Source organism: Aethalodelphis obliquidens, unplaced genomic scaffold (genome assembly GCF_003676395.1).
Source record: "Aethalodelphis obliquidens isolate GAN/ISIS:26980383/991018 unplaced genomic scaffold, ASM367639v1 scaffold2, whole genome shotgun sequence".
NCBI lineage: Eukaryota > Metazoa > Chordata > Mammalia > Artiodactyla > Delphinidae > Aethalodelphis > Aethalodelphis obliquidens.
In genome coordinates this window covers 42,650,183-42,671,715 of record NW_020837946.1, presented here as the reverse complement: position 1 = coordinate 42,671,715, position 21,533 = coordinate 42,650,183, and the positions used below count along the sequence as shown (strand labels likewise).

At 39.7% G+C, this 21,533-nt stretch overlaps 1 protein-coding gene across 5 annotated transcripts in view; it reads left to right on the top strand.

Annotated features, from left to right (window-relative positions):
• Nucleotides 1–21,533, top strand: part of MYO1B (myosin IB) — a 183,156-nt gene that overhangs the window by 153,880 nt on the left and 7,743 nt on the right. For 2 of the 5 annotated variants that reach the window (XM_027125466.1, XM_027125475.1), the window contains exons 19-29: nt 1,619–1,712; nt 2,560–2,709; nt 6,090–6,158; nt 7,420–7,506; nt 7,773–7,859; nt 9,766–9,852; nt 13,032–13,106; nt 14,727–14,861; nt 16,707–16,813; nt 19,909–20,041; nt 20,703–20,855. In XM_027125466.1, coding sequence (XP_026981267.1) covers nt 1,619–1,712; nt 2,560–2,709; nt 6,090–6,158; nt 7,420–7,506; nt 7,773–7,859; nt 9,766–9,852; nt 13,032–13,106; nt 14,727–14,861; nt 16,707–16,813; nt 19,909–20,041; nt 20,703–20,855 — 1,177 coding nt within the window. Of the gene's footprint in view, nt 1–1,618; nt 1,713–2,559; nt 2,710–6,089; nt 6,159–7,419; nt 7,507–7,772; nt 7,860–9,765; nt 9,853–13,031; nt 13,107–13,321; nt 14,862–16,706; nt 16,814–19,908; nt 20,042–20,702; nt 20,856–21,533 lie in introns of those variants that run through there. The other 3 variants (XM_027125472.1, XM_027125477.1, XM_027125485.1) reach the window with 3 other exon arrangements.

The following is a 21,533-nucleotide window of genomic DNA, read 5'->3' as shown; positions in this document are numbered from 1 at the left end:
AATTATGAAGTTTTAAAGCATACAGATACCATGTTGTTTTCTTCACGTGCTGTTTAGGCAAAACAGAATTCTATGAAAAGTTGGCTGTAACCTCTGTTTTGGACCATCTTCCAGCAGGATACCACTTTGTGCTAATTCTTATTAATTATAGAAGTCTTGGTTTTCTTTAAGGTTTAAACACGGCTTATCAAATCCACATTTGGAACTTGTATGTCAATAAAACTTCTAAACTATGTTGTGGCAAGTTAGCAGGAGGAGAATTTGTAATTGATGGGTATATTTGTGTAGACTCATACAAGGGTAGAGCTAGAGGCATCTTGGATCACTGCTCTCAGCTCTTCGGGGTTTTTTTTTTCTGGGGAATTAACCCCAGAGAGAGTGAATGAAGGGTGGGGGTCCCACTCTTTGACCAAGTCTGTACCAACCGAGAAATAGATACAGGAGCAGATAGGGTTCACAGTGTCAGTGTTATTGTGAGCAAAGCTGGATTGGAGAATATGGCAGAACTTGGGGCCATGTGGCGTTCAGCTCATCTGCCCTAAATTGCACTCATCCATCCAGTCACAGACAGAGTGCTGGACCACTGCAGACTCATCCCATGGAGAGCCCCTGTGAGCTCTACATGCAGAGAGAACTTGTGTACTGGCAGGGGGGCTGCTGCAGAAGAGAAACCAGGCCTTGTCTATGCAGTGACCTTCCTTCTGCTCTCACCAGTCCCAGAAGTTGCCCCCTTTCTGCAGGCCACAGAAGCTCTCCCAGCTACTACAAGAGGGCAGACGTGCCTGTTTTATGGGGATTTTTCTTTCACTATACTGGTGTTGACTCCACATTGTCACTGGACCTGGCCTTTCACAGGAAAATCAGTAGGATTAGACACTTCACCCTGTATTACAAGAAGATAAACTCCAGACATATGGTGTGGTCCCTGATGCATAATTCAATACCCAAATAATGTAGGGTCTGGGTACTATTTCATTTCCCACTGCTAATTTCCAGGGTGTTATGGTCAGCATCTACTATAATACACAGAACAAGGATTCACTCCCAGCCTGGCATCCAGTCCACAGGTTGGTGGGACGAAGTTTAGTACTAAAGTCTGACGTTAAATCCACGGTCCAGGATGGAGAGGTCAGAGTCAAGTCCAGGCCTTGCTCCCACCCTGTGTTCTTTGGCATCCCATTGGCCTGGCACTTAGCACTCTTGGGACCTGCCCACATCTGGGTAGCAGGAGCAGTGTTTAAAATGTTTGCAAGAAGTAACTGAGTGGGTTCAAAATAGATGTGAGTTTCTTGCATACCCTTCTGGCCCTGGTTGGTCCATTGTTACAGGTATATTTGATCACCTCTGCTAATGAAATCAAGAAATTGTCTTTAATACCATATTTTCTTAGAATACGTAGTTCTAAAACCAAAATGCTTTTTGAGCACTTACTAGATTTGGTTAAATTTGTGGAATTCACTCTGGAAATTCTTTGATGGAAGGATGCTTACTGAAAGATCATTTATACTTGGAAATGAAGGTATTTTTTTATACTGCTGAGAACCTAATATCATGTTTTAAGATAAGATAGCCTATTTTTGTAACTCAGAAAATTTGTTGTTTCTATTTATTTTTATAGAGCTGGTGTGGAGGTTTTGTTTAATGAATTGGAGATTCCTGTGGAAGAGTACTCCTTTGGTAGATCAAAGATATTCATTCGAAACCCAAGAACAGTATGTAATCAAAACGTTACACTCTGAATTTGTGTTATAATCATATGGGCAAATTCTTAAAGGATATTTAACTTTATAATGTTACCCAAGATGCTACCACGAATGTCACATTTTTGTGTTTTTCTGCAAATGTCCAAAGGGGTGGCTTAATAAGGGATAATGGAAGAACATTTGTATTTTTTATGAAACACCAAAACTTTTGAGCTGATAGATTGTACGGCATTTAAGAAATCATAAAGAAACTAGTATTACAATAAAACCTCCCTAACTCGTAAAAATTGGAGGTTACTTCAGTCTGTATTTGTAATATCTGAATTATACAGTAATTTTAGGAAAGACAACCCTGCTATTCAGAGGTACACGAAGGCACCCAAATTAAATTTTTTTTTTAAGTTAAAAAGAACACTTAAAATTCTACTTAGTGAAGAACTCCATTGGAGCCTTTTTATAACTTAATAGACCAGCATCAAGTATAATTTACATAGCAGTTTATTGGAAATTTGGAGAATTAGGAAAGTGTTCAAATCGTCTGAGAGAGATCTTGCCGTCACCTCCCTTCCAGTAATTTCATCCTCACAGATAGTGTGAAGGTACATCTAGAGCTCAGTTCAGCCCTTACATGATTCGTCATAAATTCTAAAACACTGTACTCTAAATTGTGTATCTTGCGCGAATTCATCCCAATAGTTTTCTTCTGGACTACTATTCATGATATCTGTAATTAAGTAATTTTTTTTTCCCCAATGTGGTTCACTCCAACATTGTGACATTTTATTTCCTGAGAATGATGTTCACATATGCCACAAGTTTTTGTGGATTTTTGATAAATCCATCTATTATTTATTAGTTATTCAAATTAGAAGACCTGAGGAAGCAGCGTCTTGAGGACCTGGCCACTCTCATTCAGAAGATTTATCGGGGGTGGAAATGTCGCACACACTTCCTGCTGATGAGAAAAAGCCAAATCGTGATCGCTGCCTGGTACAGGAGATACGCGGTGAGAGCCCCTGACATTTTTTTGAGCTGTAATCATGATGCTTTTTTTTGCAAATATTTGTTACGTACTTAACTGTGTAGGTTTTTTTTTTTTTTACATACTTCATCCTCCGAATGACCTCGTGAAATGGGTGCTTTTCTGGTCCCTTTTTTAAAGATGAGAAAACTAAGTCATTGAGCTGTTAATTAACAGCTCCTATGAGGCAGAGATGGGGTTTGAATCCAGGACAGCGTCAAAGCTCTAGTTTATCCTGCTGTCTTCCACTGATGGAGATACATGTAGTGGGAGATCTACATCTTGAATTTGGTTATCAGATTGGAAGAGATAATGTCATTTAACCCTTTGAGTATAGTAGGGTCAATTTTCCCAAATAATTGGCTGTTTTCCATTTATTGTAGGAAGACTGAAAATGGCTTTAATTCCAGAAAGCTAATGCCACATTTTAGTAGAATTCTGGGTTTGGGTTAAAGGGTTGGATCTCCTTTAGTCCTCAGATATCTGGCCCTTTGGGAAAAGACTCCAAAATAAAGTATGTTTATTTAATTGATATGGAATTTCTTTGGGGAATTTTCTTTCTCACTCAATTATAGATGTTTCATTGGAGGCATAACAGGTTTGAGGGGAACCTGAAGGTTTACCTCTAGGCTAGCTTGAACTTGGAATTGCGTTCTCACAAAATGAATTTTAATGATAAGAGCACTGCTTCCAAACACATTTTCATTCTCTGCTTTTTCACTAGAGAGTGAGTTGGAAAATGAATAAAAATTGCAATCAAATCTCCTTTAGGGTGTTCTTCCTCTTTTTCAGCTGTAGAGAAGTTTTGCTTTAAGGGTGTGTATAATCAGGACATAATTTATGCTGACCTGTTCTCATGTAATACATTTTAGTGTATAATTTCCAAGTTTTAGAAATTAATGAGTTACTTAAATGAAAAGTAAGGAAAAATTACATGATCTTTAAAAGAATATCTTTAAAATTGCTTCCTCAAGTTAAAAGAGTGTAACCAACAGTACAAGTGTTAAAGTATGACCCTAGCCAGCCACGTTAACGATGGGTTCATTAACATGTATCCTGCAAAGGCCCAGAAGACTGTTGTCACCAACCTGGCTGCACATAGCAGTGGTACTTGGCCCTTCGGCAGATTCATAATGCTCTGTTTTCTGTTTGCCTGAGAAAGGGAGGACCCACAAATAAGCAGTCCTCAAGGAACCCCTTTTATTATTTCTTATTTTGAGGTCATTAAGGAAAACCAAGTTTTGAAGCATCCTGAATTCATCTGTATTGAATTCTACCAATAGTTTTGAAACCCTTATTCTGCCAGGTTCAGGGGATAGCAAGGTGAACCAAACAACCTGATTCCTGACCTCATACGGTTCATGGCTAGTGAGGGACAATATGCGTTTAAGCAAATAAATAGAACAATGACAGATTGTAGAGTAAGTGCTAGGAAGGAACTAGAGAACTGAGATAAAGAGTAATGGGGAGACTGGAGATTAGATAGGGTGGTCAAGGAAGACCTTCTGGAAGGGGCCATTTCATCAGAAGGATGAGAAGTAAAGGCAAGGAACCAAAAAAAGCAAGTGTTGTTTCCACCATCCCTCCCAATAAGGAGCTTTTGTATCTCGAGATTTTTAAAAAGTCACCATATGTATCATTAATTTGTGATTCTGAGAGTTAGAATGATAAATAAGAGCCCAAACTTTAGAGGAAGTATTAATTTTGCTCTAGTGTTATTTCTGTTTTAGAATTTGAACTACAGGCACACCTCAGAGACTTTGTGGGTTTGGTCCTAGACCTCTCCAATAAAGCAAACATTGCAATAAAGCGAGTCACACAAATCTTTTGCTTTCCCAGTGCACATGAAAGTCATGTTTAGGCTATACTGTAATCCATTAGGTGTGCAATAGCATTATATCTTTAAAAAAAATGTACATACCTTAATTAAAAAATATTTCGTTGCTAAAAAACGCTAACCATCAGGGTTGCCACAAACCTTCAATTTGTAAAAAAAAAAAAAAAAAACCCTCAATATCTGCAAAGTACAATAAAACAAGGTATGCTTGTAAATACCTCCACCAGTTAACTACAGTTATCCAAGCCAGTGATTTTCCCTTGACCAAATAACTCAAAGATGTTCCGAATGACCATTTTCAGTTATTACTCATCTTAAAATCCATATTCTGTGATATTTCATGGCTCCTTGAGGTGAATTTTAAAGACAGTTATTTTCAAGCCATGTAGGAATTTTAAAAGAAGACATTGAGGTACCAAATGAATGTCAGAAGTGATGGTCGGATATTGTAGGTACAGTTTAGACCCTACAGCCGTAGACTATCACTCCGTGTGGAATCTTAAGATTTTCCAGCTCCTCAGTTGACTGATGAAGAGACTGAGGTCCAGAGAAGGTGGTGACTTGTACAGGGTCCCAGGGTTCTCTTTACCTTTCTCTCTGGCACCCTCTTTTGTTCTGCTGCTCATTTTCTCTGAGCTTCCAGAACATAGCCTAGAGTCCTGGGAGCATCTGTTCCCCCTCAGAGAAAGGGGGCTGGGCAGTCTGCCATTTCCAGGGTCTGAGTCACAGCCTGGCTTCAGTATTTTGTTTGAAAAGCTGTGAAATTTCATCACAGATGCCCACGTTGTAGTGAATATTCCCCGCTAAATACAGTAAGCGCTCACTTCTCTAGGGATAGTGTTCTAGCAGCCTCCACTCTCCAAGGCATTGGCCCTGGAAGTAAGGGCCTCTGGGCATCGAGCTTGCGAGCCGACTCTTGGGAAGATCTCCCTGGGTCTTCCTTAACCTTCCCCACCTGGAAATAACTTCTGCTGCAGTTGAACATCCTCACGGGTTCTGCTCTATGGCGAGTAGGAGCTCAATAAATAAAGTTTAGTCGATGGATAGGAGTTGACTTAAATTTGTTAGCTGGTTTCCCAGCTTGAGGCAGTAAAAGCAGCAAACCTAGAAGGAACTGGGGACGTTAGAGGCTGACCCAGTGAGTAGCACGCTGAGAAATGGCACCAAGAAGAGAGAAGGCTTAGGAGCAGATGCAGAACTCAGCGTGTATTCATTCATGTGTGTTCACTGGGTGTCTGCTATGTGCTCGACGTTGTGTTATAACAGCATGACACAAAGAACAGATGTTAATAATGGTGGGTCCTGAGTCATTTCGAAATTAATTATATTTACCATCCTTGAAGCAAACTTTGGATTAATCATAATAATTTTGGATTGTTGGATATTTTGATTTCTGTACTTATTGGTTCCCGGAAAGAATATGGGTGATCGAGAGTTCATTGCACTAAGTGAGCAAATTCTCTTTCTCAGTATGCATGTTAGGGATATGTAAATAGAATTGCTGATATCTTCCCCTTTCATCCTACAGCAACAAAAGAGGTATCAACAGATAAAGAGCTCTACCTTGGTAATTCAGTCTTACATCCGGGGTTGGAAGGTGAGTTTAAAAGAAGTGATCCTTATTTATGTGAGGTTTTCATGTTCTTTACAAAGGATGATGTCTCTGGGCTCACCCTGCAGGGGAGGGTTCCTCATCTCCTGCCTACCCTGTAAACAGTCAGATGGAAAAAATAAATATCATGGGCCAAGCTCCGGGCCTACAACATGTCTTGGCTGCTTCCTGCTTTCTTTTCAAGAGCTTTGTTCTCTGAGCAGGAAGTCCTTGAAATAATACCGTACATGATTTCAATATCCTCTTGCCCCCTGTTTGCGAGGGAAGCTGTAGCGCAAAAGGCTGTCTCACACTGTTGCCTCCATACCTGTGAGCCCTGCCATACCTCAGCACCCCAGCACAGTGCCTTCCATACCTTCCCTGTGACCATCTTGCAGGCTGCCCCATCATGATTGAAAGATCCTAAGCGCTGGCTGTCCTAGTGCACCCACCACCTGGTTCTGAGTCCTTCCTGCCAAAGTGTTGTTCAGAGTCAGCACACTATAGCCCACAAGCCAAATCTTAGTTCAGGAGTCCTGCCGTTTCCATTGCCCTTTGTCTAGGCCTGTGGGCAGCCCAGGTGCTTAGTGGTTGTCCCACAGCAATTGCCAAATACAAGTCTGGTGTGCTCAGAGTAAGTGAGATTGCTGCACACAGGTTTTTCTTTGACCTACTACTGAGTCCTGGGTCCAGGCGCCCAGTCTAGAGACTTCAGAGGCAGAACTCAGGGTTCACCTCCAAACCGGCTGTCCTCCTGGCCCCCACTAAATCATTTTCAAGCAACTACTGGAAAGAAGCCACTAGCACTGAACCAGTGAGATAATTTTATTTTATAGCAAGTTTTTAGCCATCTCTTTTGAAAAAAAAGTGCAGCTACAGTTCCTTCCAGACAATAATAATAAAAGTGATCAAGTGGATTTTGGTGGATCATTGGAGATCCACTGACCACCTTCTGAGAACTGTTCCTTCCATCTGCCGTGTCCAGTTTGTATTGCTGTGGTCAGATTTTTTCCTGTCATGTGTCAGGGTGTGGGAGACTGCTGTCTATCTGAGTGGGGCTAGACTGTCATGCTTGATAATGTCTTCATTTACCACCTTCTCATGGTCCATTTTGGGCTAATAAAGCAACCTTCCCTTTTCCTTTCCTTAAGCTACTGATTTTTCCCTTGAGATTATGATGATCTCTTCAGGTAGTTTTTTTCAAGTCACTACGGATATAGTTTTTTGGTGTTAATTTTCTATCTTTCTGGGTCATTCTGTGCTTTAGGCCCGAAAAATCCTGAGGGAACTGAAGCATCAGAAGCGCTGTGAGGAAGCAGCCACCACCATTGCAGCGTATTGGCATGGTACCCAGGTAGGCCAGAGACGCCCAGGAAGGCAGCGGGTCAGGAGTGATGTGTGGAGCAACGGACCCTCCCATTCGGGATTCACTGGCTTAAGCTCCTGAGCACGTGTTTGCCTCTTGCTCTTTCCAACGTTTCGGTGTGGGGTGGTGGCACACGCTTCTGTGTTTACTGTTTGATGGTGACCGGTGTCTCTCTTCCTCTTTCTCCATTGGGAATCAGCAGTAACCTTTCTTGCCTTAAACTTTTCTGTAACTCCTTTTCAAATGCATCACAGGCGCGAAGGGAACTGAGCCGGCTGAAGGCGGAGGCTAGGAATAAACATGCTATTGCAGTTATTTGGGCTTACTGGCTTGGATCTAAGGTACTTGAAATGCACATCCCATCACTCCCATCCTGGAATCCGCAATAATCAATCCATATCTCTAGCATCTCAGGGGGTGAAGACCCATGGTTAACAGTGGCTCACACTGGCGCGTGTCCTAGTAGCCACATTTAATAACCCTGGAGATGTTCGTGCCAAGAGAGCACGTTAGGAAGCTTAAGCATGCGTAGGCAAAAAAGACTAATTAATTGCTTACTAATGAGATACTAGCATAGTTGCTCTTTTTTTTAAACTCTCGAGTAACATGCATGTTTAGTTTTGGGGGGGGTTTGTTTGTTTTTTACCCCCCTAATATATCCTGGCAGTTTTCTGAAGGTGTTTTTATGCGCTATGGGGGCATGATGGGAATGTTAAAGTTTGGGTTTCGATTGGTCTTCTGCAACATGTTAATAATAGAAACACCTTTAACGCATGCTCGACAAAAATATTAATCCATGAATGAAATTGTTTTTTAGGCTCACTGTGGCAGCTGTTGATTATTATAAGCAAAATATTATATGTGAAAAGAAATATCATCTGTGATTTAGCAGAAAGCTCTGTTCATGCAAAGCTAGCTGTAATTGCCCCTGAAGAATCCCAGGAATTTCGGCATCAGCTGTTTGTGATCAGAAACAAAGGCCTCCTGAAATACTCTCACTAATCCCCAGGCAGAGTCGTGGGCTCTGTGAACGTTTCACATATCCCAAGGGAGGGAGCACTTTAGATGTATTTGTTACTTAGAAAATCAAAGATCATCTCTGCTAAACATGTGTATCCCAGTTAGAAACTCAAATATCATTACAGTCCTATGTTTTTAAGTCTACCTTGTCAACATTATAAACCCGTCTTGTGAGAAAAATGAGAAAAGTCAACATTTGCCTGTATAAAGATGTTAACTTGCCACAAACTAACCAAAGTTGTTCATTTGTGTTCTCCCCTGAAAATCTGTGTGGAACAGACTAGTTCCCTTTTATAAACTGAGGGAGCTGTCTTAGCAGAGGCAGAGGGACTCCTAGACAATTACTCTGGGCTTTCTCCACTGAATGAGAGAAATCCATTTCCCAGCCTGAGTACTGTAATGTAATGAAACCTTAGTGCCTGTCTGTTCCTGTCTTTTAAAACAGCATGCCTCGGATTAATTTTTCCCTAAGATTGATTTAAACCTACGAGTTATTTCACTTTCTTAATCTTGCTTCCATATATTTCACTGTTCAGGGCCTTACCTAATATTGAATTTTGATACATGCTACTTCTAATTCTCCAACTGGAAAAAATTGGGGGTTTTGTTGTTTTTGTTTGACACTTCAGAGAGGCAACCTTTATTCCTTCCAGTTTTCTAAATGGTTGTTCACAAGAGTTATCTTTTTATACATCCAAATGCATGAACTCAGGAATTCACAGCCTCTTTAGCCCAGTGGGCTGGCAGCAAAGGGAAGTCTATGTAAATCGTTAGGTGCCACTCACAGATCTAAGGCTTTGATGAGGGAGGGGAGTGAGAGAGTGTGGACAAGGGAGTGAAGAGGGAGAGAGAACAGAACAGGGGACAGAAAAGAAACAGAATGGAAGTAAGGGGGAGGGCAGGGGAGTGAGAGAGTGTGGAGAAGGGAATGAAGAGGGAGAGAGAACAGGGGACAGAAAAGAAACAGAATGGAAGTAAGGGGGAGGGCAGGGGAGTGCTTCCCTCAGGGACCCTCCTCTGGGGCAGAGTCTCAATGCACCGAAAATACGAGGGACTACGCTAGCCTGACACTGATGCTTTGGGTTTAAATGATTGTGCACCGTTTCTCTTTCATTCTGAAACCCTGATACATAAATTGGCTCTTCTGTTTGGTGGGGTGTCTTTTTCTGGTCATTTGTGCTGTCTGCATTGGGCTGTCTCTTTTATTTACCATCTAAAACATTCTAGGCTCGAAGGGAATTGAAACGCTTGAAGGAGGAGGCTAGGCGTAAGCATGCAGTTGCTGTCATTTGGGCTTACTGGCTTGGACTGAAGGTACTTCCTCAACCTCTTCTTTCTGTCCACGGTGAACTCAGTGAAGCCTAGCACCTACTAACTCTGACCAAACGATTGATTATGCTTGCTCATGGTCTGCACAGTCTTTTACAATGTCATCTTGCCTAATTTGGTTTCCTTTTGAGAACAATCCTGTACACCAAAATTTTCTGATTTTATTGCATTGTCTTTCTTTAAATAATAAGTTAAAAGTAATAGCATATTACTTTAAATAGTAATGTAGCGTATTTTATTCTTTGTTATCCAAGTTCTGTTTAATGTTCTCTTTATGAGGATGAAGATTTTTTTTCATTTATGAGACAGAGTTACAGCAGTTGAGCTTAGAAGCTGACCTACCATTGCAGTGACCAGCCTGGGAATATTGGGCTTTTGTTTCCCTTTACCCATCTATTCTGTCCCATTGACGGCTCCTGGAGCAGAGCTTTCTTCAAAGTGCCCATCGTTCTAATTGTTCAGCATAGAAACGAAAGGGTTTTGCATAAATATACAGATTTTGACAAATATGACCAGCAGTAGATCATTCAGGTTAAAGAGAACTTTAGATTCAAATGCCCTCTAATTTAGGGCGGGGTTTATTTTAAATCAATACTTCCTACTTGAGGTAAGCTTGCATGTTAGCGAATATGACTCTGAGCTCTGGAAAACCTTGAGAACTACCTTTAGGCAATATAAGGATTTTGTCTTCCTAATATTCAGTTACTCCTCACTGTAGGGAGCCATCCATATTGTCATTTGGGGATAATTAGGCCTTTTTTTGACATTTCCTCTTTGTTATTTTTACTATAATACTATAATTCATTTTTTTTTAATATTTGAATATTCTCCAGGAAATCATTGACTCTGAACCTGAACTGTTTTAGCAGTATCTGTAAACTCTGTTTTGAACAATCTGCGTTTTTCCCTGAAAGTTTAGCCTATAAACTTTTAGTAAATTAACTTTTTTATTATAATGAATATTCATCAAGTAATTGTTGAGGTAATTAAGAAGTAACTTAAATATGAATTTAAGATGTTCTATTTCAAGAATTCTGAACAAGTTCTGTTACTGCTTTTTTAAAGTTAAAACGGAGGATTTTATTTCCCATTTTATTCCCATTCTAATTTGCATTCTAATTTTCATAAAAGGAAGGAACAAACAACATTGAGTCAGGATTTTTACTCTCTGTAATGATTTCTACCAGCAACATCATGTTTATCTTCAGTTTTCTGGATTTAACTAATTGCATATGATTTAAAAAGTACTTTTAGGTTAGAATGTATGCTAGCATCCTATAACCCAAATTCAGTTCACAGGTGAATACTGTTTTAGCTGAAGTTAACTGGGCTTACTCTATAGACATAACTGTCTTTTTTTTTCCAGTTTCCACAAAACAGGAGTATTTTAATATGTTACCATTATTGTTATAAGATTAAACATCTTTGAAGTCCAAGAATGTAATAATTTGTATTTTTTTAAAAAAAGAAGTATGTTGATATGAACAGTAATTTTGCCCTTTTAAATGATTTGATTCCTGTGGAATTGATTACAAAGTTCAGTGGACCCTTTTTAAGACCCCAGGGCCCATGAAGGGAACCCATTCTATATGCCAGCATGTTGTCACCAGGCCTCTTCTGTGTGTAGCTGTTTTTCAGGAGAAAGGGCCTGTCCTGTGAGTATCAAAAAGAATGTTGCATTGAGCTCAGTTACAATGAAATTCAAGTAAATATAGGACTTCTAGTATATTTCTAAGGATATGTTTTCATGAAACTCACTTTAACTTCTCTGCTTTTGTACACTCTTACGATTTCAGGGGCTAATTAATAGGTATCATTTTTCTTCTTGTTCCTTCTAACCTTGTAAGTGAGATTTGAAATAGTTATAGACAACTCCATGGCTAAAAGAGAAATGATAATCAGTAACATAAGATATGAATTAAAGGAAGAACTGCCTATGTGGTGTATGGGAGAATTTTTAACCCTTAATAATCCACAGATGTAGAGAATAGGTCTGGTGCTCAAATGCCCAGAGGGACCAGGCAGGTCACATGGACGAGGGAAGTAGCAGATGGAAGGTAGGCCTCCTGCAGTTTGGAGGTTACAGCTCTCTTCCAAAGGCAGCAATGGCTGCTCTGGTCCACTCAGTCCTTGTCACGTGGGAATAGGACTCACTGTTGCTAGATCTTAGAAAATTGTAAGAGAAACCTGCAGCCTGAATTCCTGTGTGAAGGTCTTAATTTTAAAATGTGCATATAAAACATTTTTCGACAGTTGGTTACTAGTTTGCTAGTTTACGTAAAGCCCCTAATGTAGAAATATTTTGAACATGTGCAGTTGAACCCAGAAAGCTAAAGATATAAGAAAAACATACATAATGTCTGAATTATTCAAGTAGGCTAATATTTTGCTAAATTCTAACTCTCCCATTTATAACTGAATAATGATAAACATTTTAAATGTTTTCCCCCTCAGTTTCCAAATTTAGCTATCATTCATTCATTTAGCAAACACCTCAGTTATTTTATTTGTTAGACACTAGTATACAAGGTAAATACGACAATATAGCAAGGAAGAAATGGTAAACTAAAACTGTAATATGAGGTCTTAAGTGCTGTGATTAGTATTAGTAGACAGTTTGATGGGAGTAGAGGTAAGAGAAAAAGTAATGCAATTAAATGGGAGATAATGATCATTCAATAGCTTCCTTTTAAATTCTTACTTTTAGTCACATTCACTTCTCAGTATGCAGTACTAAAGTCCTGTCTTCATATGCAAGGCTTTTGGAAACTGCCATATATTTCTTCAGGCATTTTTTTGCCTTCTAAGAACAATTTGAAGTGAAAATTACCTTACATAGTTTTTTCTGGAATGTATTTTGATTTGTGTAGGGTTTGCCGCTATGCCTATAAAGCGTTTCTCATCAGATTGTCAGGCTCTTTAAAAACTAGTTAAGAGGATTAAAAACATCAAAACACTCTGGTATTATCTTGCATCTCTGAATTTCTTTTTCTCCAATTTAAAACCCACTGTCTCAGTATGCTTCAATTATTTTACTGTATCCAGAAAGACACTCATAAATTTACTTGTTCCATCTATGTTCGATTTTAACAGAGGTGTTATCACCTTTATGGGCATCTGCTGGCCGCGCATTAACCTCTGTATTCTGCTGCTTCGTTTTAAAGGTCCGCAGGGAGTACAGGAAATTCTTCAGAGCCAATGCTGGAAAGAAAATTTATGAATTTACACTTCAGAGAATTGTAAGTTTATACTTTACATATGGCTAATTAGCATTACTGCATTAACTAGTTAATAGCACCAACTCAGTAATATGTGACTTGTTTGGTAACGATTAAATCATAACTGTGCCACTGAGAGTTTGTGACCTTTTTTATCATCGGTTCTAAAATTCAAGTAGAATTGTGTCAGAAAGAGGCCTGTACGTGATTAATCAAATATTCTTCTTCTTTGACAGAGAGAACATACTTCGGGGAAAGTGAACCCAAGAAAGCCAGGTGTCTTAGTTCAGGCTGCTATAACAAAAATGCCATAGACTGTGTGCCTTAAACAATAAACATTTATTTCTCACAGTACTGGAGGCTGGACAGCCCAAGATCAGGGTGCCAGCATGGACTGGTTCTGGTGAGGGCCTCTTTCTGGTCTCCTCCCATGACAAAGAGAAGGAGAAGCTAACTCTTTTCCTGTCTCTTCTAAGGGCACTAATCCCATCTAGGAAGCTCTGCCCTTATGACCTCCTCTCAACCTCATTACCTCCCCAAGGCCCCACCTCCTAACACTATCCCTTTGGGGGTTAGGGTTTCAGCATAGGAATTTGAGGGGAATGCTGAGAGCTTGCCCTGCTAAACTGCCACGAGCGGCTGCAAAGTAAGGTTGGCAAACAAGCTAGTGGGTGGAGGGGTGAGGGAGAACAAGGCTATGCCCCTCTCCCGGGATGGATTCTGAAGTTCCCTTCCGTCTTTCCAAAAAGGAGTAGATGTAGTGGTGAAGGGCGCACACTCTGGAGACAGCTTGCTCCACCACTCACAGACTTGCGAGCCTCATTTTGTCATCTGTAAAATGGGGATGATAATAGCATTAAACTTGTAGAGGTATGGTAAGGATTAAGATGAAGTAACACTATAAAGCTCCCACAGTGCCTGGCCCATGTTAAGTGCTCTAGAGCAGGGGTCCCCAACACCCAGGCCGCCGACTGGTACTGGTCTGAGGCCTGTTAGGAACCAAGCTGCACAGCAGGAGGTGAGCATCAGGCAAGCGAGCAAAGCTTCATCTGCCGCTCCCCATGGCTTGCACGACTGCCTGAAACATCCCCCTCCTCTGTGGAAAAACAGTCTTCCACAAAACCAGTCCCTGGCGCCAAAAAGGTTGGGGACCGCTGCTCTAGAGCAGTGCTGTCCAGTAGAACTTTCTGCAGTGACGAAAATGTTCTGTATCTTTGCTGTCCAGTAGAGTAGCCACTGGCCACGTGTGGCTAGTGAGCAGTTGAAATGTAACTAGTGTGACTGACGAACTGGATTTTTAATTTTTTTAATTACTTAAAATTTAAGTGTGCCTGTGCCTACTGGCTACCTGTTAAACACTGCAGCTCTCTAATGTTGACCGGTATTAGTATTAATGTTAATATTAAAATTAGTATGCGCGTTAGTATTCTTCTTTTCTCTTAACCATTTGGTGGAGCTCAGATTTCTCCAACCAGTGCGAAGAGTGGAATAGAGACTTTCCAGAAGCGTTACAAAGTCTTATGGACTAAAACTTGGTAAATTCCGCTAAAGACTGGTTTCTTTGAGTCTGGTTTATGTCAAACAGTGTTTTTTTTCTGCTGTATTTTACTCATCTGGTATTTTCTGTCAAACCCAACACAGGTGCAAAAATACTTCTTGGAAATGAAAAATAAGGTGCCTTCCTTATCTCCGATAGATAAGAATTGGCCATCAAGACCTTACCTATTCTTGGATTCTACTCACAAGGAGCTGAAAAGGATTTTCCACTTGTGGAGGGTAAAAATTGTCGTGCTATGTTTTTTCAGAGACTTCTTTTCGTATATTTTGAGTGTTTGAGGAGTGTTACGTAAAAGCAGAATCTTCCTCTAGCCTCAAGGAGAATTAGTTGAGGAAGTTGGTGTTTTTGAAGCGGGCACCGTGCTTGGCTTTCTGTGAGAATTCCTAGAGCCCCAGGTGCTCCTGTGACATCTTCTCTCATCCGTGGTTGGGAAGGAAAGAGCAAGGCTGCATTGTCTTTCCCGTCCAGATTCCAGTTGCTTTCAAGTAGTTGAGTTTTTTGGTTTTGTTTTCCTCTTTAGTTGAAGGAATATTTGCTGGAGGTAGAAGTAATAAAATTTGAACATCTTCATGTGAGTAGTGAAGTCTCGACAATTGTATGAGTTTACTTTCTATGAAGACGTACATAGACACATGAGAACACACACATTTTAATGGACTGGGGGGAAGAAGCTCTAAAGTCACCCAAAGGACATTAAAGAGATTAAAATTTCCCTACCTGAGGGAAAGGGAAGCTGAAAATCTACTTGATTTGGCCTTATATTTTGGCTCACTTAATTTTATATGAGAGCATAACATGTAATTTAGGTGGTGCTCTGTGTGGAATACATGGGGTACTTGTACAGAGGTTGACTTCATTTCAGTAACTTAGTTGATATATGGAATGCTAAATATATGTCATTCAGATAGAATGGAATCATTAGGTTGAAGGGCTTGTATTTAGTAAGTGAACGATTGATGGATACGTCTTCTGGGAAACTTTCCTGCCCAGTACTATGGGCTTCTTCTTAACTGAATCAATTATGTATAGAGACATTATCACTGATCAGTGATACCAACACAGCATATAGAACTGGATTCTGAGTTCTGTTCCCTAACTTAGTGAGTCAGTTTGGCAAGATTGACCAATGTCTTCAATGTTCATCTCCCCCTTTGAGTCTGATATGGAAACTATTTTCAGAAGTAATGACGGGGAGCTTCTAATGCTGCCTGTCCTCTCCCCCCAGCCCCTGAGCCTTGCCTTTACCTCCATTGAACTGGGGGTGGAGAATGGGAGGGATGAGTTTATTCCAGGGGTGGGCAGCAATGCTAGCATTCCTTTATATGATTATGTGGGTGGTTCTCAACCACCCCTGAACTGAATTTCTTAGAGAGTTCATCTAAAGGACCTGGTCCTGCCCCTCCCACCACCCCCGTCTCCTTTCAGTGCAATCTCAGAATCGGGTGAAGGGAAGATTTCTCAGGTCCCGTGTCCACGTTATAAAATGGTAATGGAGGATTCGGAACAGTGCTTTTCAAACCATAGGTGATAGCATACTTGTGGGTCATGAAATCAATTTAGTTGATTACTACCAGCATTTTAAAATGAAATACAGTACGATAGAAAATAACGGAATATACGACATTGTAGAAAGGATAAGTATTGTTTTGTGAAGCTTTTGTGTAAGTTGTCTATATGTGTGTCTATGAATATGTGCACTGGGTTGTGATGTACCATGTTTTCCTTACTGTGAGTCTCTGAAAGAGTATGATAGCTCAGGACTGTGGATGTCCAAGGGCTGACGTCACAGTGGGAGGAAACGGTACTCCCAGGGGACCCAGGCCAGATGTTTTGAAATAGCATCGCAATTTCTGCCATACAAACAGTAGTTTTTATGACATTTTCTAAGACCAACCTTTTAAAGCTCAGGAAGGAAAAATTCTCTTGGCCTTTTAAATGAATATTTCATACACATTTACGATTATTCTTACTGCTGTTAAATTGGCTTAGCATATTTAAGGATGAGTAATGGTTTATTTATATAAGTGATGTCCTTCTGTTTTTCTTCTTTTCATATCTCACAGTGTAAAAAATACAGGGACCAATTCACAGACCAACAGAAACTTATTTATGAAGAGAAACTAGAAGCCAGTGAACTCTTCAAAGACAAGAAGGCTTTATACCCATCTAGGTATTACGGCTTTGCTTTACCCATAAAAGTCAATATTTTAAAAGTTTCTCAGATATATTCGTAGGCATTTTCTAGTGGGTTTTGATTTTAGTACTACACAGGTTTTTAATTTCATGAATTACTTTATGAGCAGCTGGATATGAATGTAACACATTTGAGCAAGGGCTTCCATAGTATACTTAGAGAAGTGAGATCACATTTGTTGGTTTTACTCTATTGGCATTACCTGAACACTTCCTAAATAATTAGAAGTTGTCATTTAAAATAAAAATTGTCTAGGCTGTTAAGATAAATTTACATTGTAAATTCCCGTTAGTTTTCTATAGTTTTTGGACGCTAGCTGGTTTCTGATGGCAATCTACTGTAATCACCATTCCAGTCTTCCTGCTTTAACAAGCTGGGTCAGAATCTCACTTGTAAGATAAATGAAGAATGAGCCAGTCTGTCACTTCCTGAGTGTTGCCTAGGCACTGGCCCGTGGTGGCCTTTAGTTGGCTAACTTATTGGCTGTGAGTTCACTGGCCTCTGCAGCAAGTTCAGTTCCTTTATTGTAGGCACCGAGTACTCAGTAAAAGAAGGAACACCAACTGCAAGTTTGCCAAGTGAAGTTCTTGGTAAAAACTGCTTATTAGAGTATTCTTACATCTCCCAAGTTCATCGTTTTCCCCCCTAGGATTCCTATCCCCTTTACATCTGGTGTTTCTAAAAAAGTAGATTGTACAATCTCAAGCCAAATCTGTAACAACTTTTAGCTTTTCCCAAAGAATGTCTTAGAAATAAAAATACATTATATGCTAAGTATATTCACACGTACTGCATGTGGGGTGTCTGTATTCTCTACGTCTACACATATTTGAAAGCACTTCTTTCTAAAGGATTAAATGAGCAATAAGTTGTCAAACTCATTTGCTTTAGATATTTTAAATGGCACAGCTTCCTTGGTCAGCTGACTTGGCTGCTTGAGGGTGTGTGTACGCTCCCCTCAATCAAACACAGCGTCTAAATCCAACGTTGTTCAAAGTGCCTGCTCTGTAAAGCATATTCAGACAGGTAGATTGTCTATATTCTTTCTCCACCAACTTAATTCATTCAGCTTTTTCTTTATATGTCTTTAAATTATAGAGTGACCTTCTTAATTAACATGCCCTATGGATGACTCTTTAGAAACTGGAAGGAGAAAAAAATGCATTTTTGAAGAAAGAAATTCAAAGACTGTTAGCACTTTGTATTATTAAAACTGTGTTTGAATATGAACAACAACCAAAAAATGTTCATATCAAGCCAAGTCCTCTTGGGTAGTTATATTAGTTTTCGGGGATGGTAGCGTGCTCACCCTCTAGCGTTGAGAGAGGTCGAATCGTTTACCCTCCCACCGCTGCGTGAAGTGGCAGCCCTTAGGGGTGCTGGCCTTTTCTGTCCTGGGAGCTGTGTAACACTGACCACCTACGTGGATTTTCTTCCCTGATCCTCCACACACAGCACAAGCATTTAAAGTTGTATTTGCAACTTGCGAGAACGTTATAGCTCAAAATGAAGCCGTGGTTTTTCCTTGACATCTTTGAAGAAGCCTCCCCGTCACCCCCGCAGGTCTTTAGGGAAAACCACCTTGGCGCCGTGTGCGTGATCATGCCTCTTACAAGAAGTAGTTTGGAAGAAAACTGCTCTGATTCTGATTGTTTACCTTGGCCACCTCTGTCCATTTAGGGGCATATCCTAAGAGGAAAGGCCCGATGTTTCTTTCATATATGGCCTACTTAGAGCCAGAGTTACATGGTAATAGTAAGTGCTCTGCAGTTTTCTTCTCAAGTGGTTGCTCTGGATCTGTTCTTCCCCCGAAGGCCTACTCACTTCCTTACTCTCTGTGAGAAAATGAAAATTTTCTCTGGAGCAGGTGATGGTAATGATATGTGTTCTTTTTACCATTGCCACGTATTGTTTAAAGATATTAATGAATCCTGTGTGGGCAGCTGTTAACCTTATAATAACAGATTAAAAGGAATGACCTATTCCTTCCTGTGGGTCCATGCACATGGGTCTTGGCTCTCCTACTTGTGAGTGATTTCTTTCTTATCAAAGTCTTACCAACCAAATGCCATGATCACATCAAAAATATATTTGAGGTGATTCCTCACTGTAGTTTTGATTTGCATTTCTCTAATGTTGTTGCTGGAGAGGGTGTGGAAAAAAGGGAACCCTCTTGCACTGTTGATGGGGATCTAAATGGATACAGCCACTCTGGAGAACAGTATGGAGGTCCCTTAAAAAACTAAAAATAGAACTACCATATGATCCAGCAATCCCACTACTGGGCATATACCCTGAGAAAACTGTAATTCAAAAAGAGTCATGTACCACAATGTTCATTGCAGCACTGTTTACAATAGCCAAGACATGGAAGCAACCTAAGTGTCCATCGACAGATGAATGGATAAAGAAGATGTGGTACATATATACAATGGAATATTACTCAGCCATAAAATGGAACGAAATAGAGTTATTTGTAGTGAGGTAGATGGACCTAGAGTCTGTCATACAGAGTGAAGTAAGTCAGAAAGAGAAAAATACCGTATGCTAACACATATGGAATCAAAAAAAAAAAAAATATTGGTTCTGATGATCCTAGGGGCAGGACAGGAATAAAAACACAGACGTAGAGAATGGACTTGAGGACACGGGGAAGGGGCAGGGTAAACTGGGACAAAGTGAGAGAGTAACATGGACATATACACACCACCAAATGTAAAATAGCTAGCTAGTGGGAAGCAGCTGCATTGCATGGGGAGATCAGCAGGGAGATCAGCTCGGTGCTTTGTAACCACCTAGAGGGGTGGGATAGGGAGGTTGGGAGGGAGACGCAAGAAGGAGGGGATATGGGGATATATGTGTACGTATAGCTGATTCACTTTGTTATACAGCAGAAACTAACACAACATTGTAAAGCAGTTATACTCCAATAAAGATGTTAAAAAAAGAAAAGAAAAAATATATATATATTTGAAATTTGAATTTCAAAATCAACTGACCTGTTACCTTTTTCTAGTTAGTAGTACTTCCATGTGAAACCATTTCTTACGTGAGGAACTTTTTTCCTTTAGTGTTGGGCAGCCATTCCAAGGGCCTTACCTGGAAATCAACAAGAATCCCAAGTATAAGAAACTCAAAGATGCCATTGAAGAAAAGATTATCATTGCTGAAGTGGTGAACAAAATTAACCGTGCTAATGGGAAGGTAAAAACGCTAACCCTGAAGACCTGTAAGAAGTGTGTATCAGTTGGGACAGTTTTCTGAATGTTAAAATTTGCATTTCGGAAATAGACTCACAGACATAGAAAACAAATTTATGGTTACCAAAAGGGAAAGGAGTGGGGAGGGGTAAATTAGGAATTTGGGGTTAACAGATACACACTACTAAATATAAAATAGATAAACAATAAGGTCCTACTGTATAGCACAGAGAACTATATTCATCATCTTGTAATAATCTATAACAGAAAAGAATCTAAATATATATATATATGTGTGTGTGTGTGTATGTGTATGTATAACTGAATCACTTTGCTCTGTGCTGAAACTGACACAACATTGTAAATCAACTATACTTCAAGAAAATTTGCATTTCGTATACTCTACAGAGTGATTGTGAATGGAGCCGTTTTCTCTTACCTTTAAGCTTAGGTGGAATTTTCCTTGTTCTCTGAAAGTTTTGTGAGTTAAAATAGATTATCTGTGTTCTTTAGTGTGTTCTCGTTTATGTAGGTGTGCATGCTGAAAAATATTAGAATAATATTTTCTACATTTCTACAAATAACAGTGCTTTAAACTCATGAACTCTTTTGGGGGGATTTTTGATCATTGGTTTTACATCCTTTTTTGTTTTGGTTTCTTGTAGAGTACATCCCGGATTTTCCTCTTAACAAATAATAATCTCCTTCTTGCTGATCAAAAGTCTGGACAGATCAAGTCAGAGGTTCCCCTGGTGGATGTAACCAAAGTATCGATGAGCTCACAAAATGATGGCTTCTTTGCCGTCCACCTCAAAGAGGTAAAGCTTTAACTATTGATTTGACTGAAAGATTTCTGCATTGGTCCAATCTCTCAGAGATTGATCTAAAAGTTTCCACATGTGAATAATCCTATTACTTGAAGTTTATATATTCTGTTTACCGACCTGCAAATTTGGTCTATATTCACGCATGTAAAATCTCAGGCTTGGTTTTTCAGTAACTAAATAAGATTAATGACTCTTTTTGACTCGTTCACTTGAGTTCTCATTTCACTGAGTAGCTTTTTGTTTACACCCACCATGATGTGCCTTATTTTGAGACTAATTCCTAGAACTATCAAGACATTCAAAATTATACTTCCTTCTTTTGTTTCTTCTATCTATTAAATTAGTAAATGTCTTCTTGTTCATCATTAATTTGGGGGTTTTTAATTAAAGGATGCAACTATAATAACACAACTGCCTAGTAATTTTGACCTAAAGATTTTTTAATGTCAGCTTAACTAAGACCTACTGACTTCAACTGAGTGGTTAAGAGTGTAGGCTCTGGTATTGGTGTCACTAACTTTACAGTGACCTTGGCCAAGTCATTTAACTTTAATATGCCTACCTAATTTTCCTTTTCTTAAAATAGGGAAAATATTAGTACCTACTTCATAGTGTTGTTGTAAGGGTTAAAAGAAACTATGTAACGTGCTTTTAGCGTAGGGCCTATCA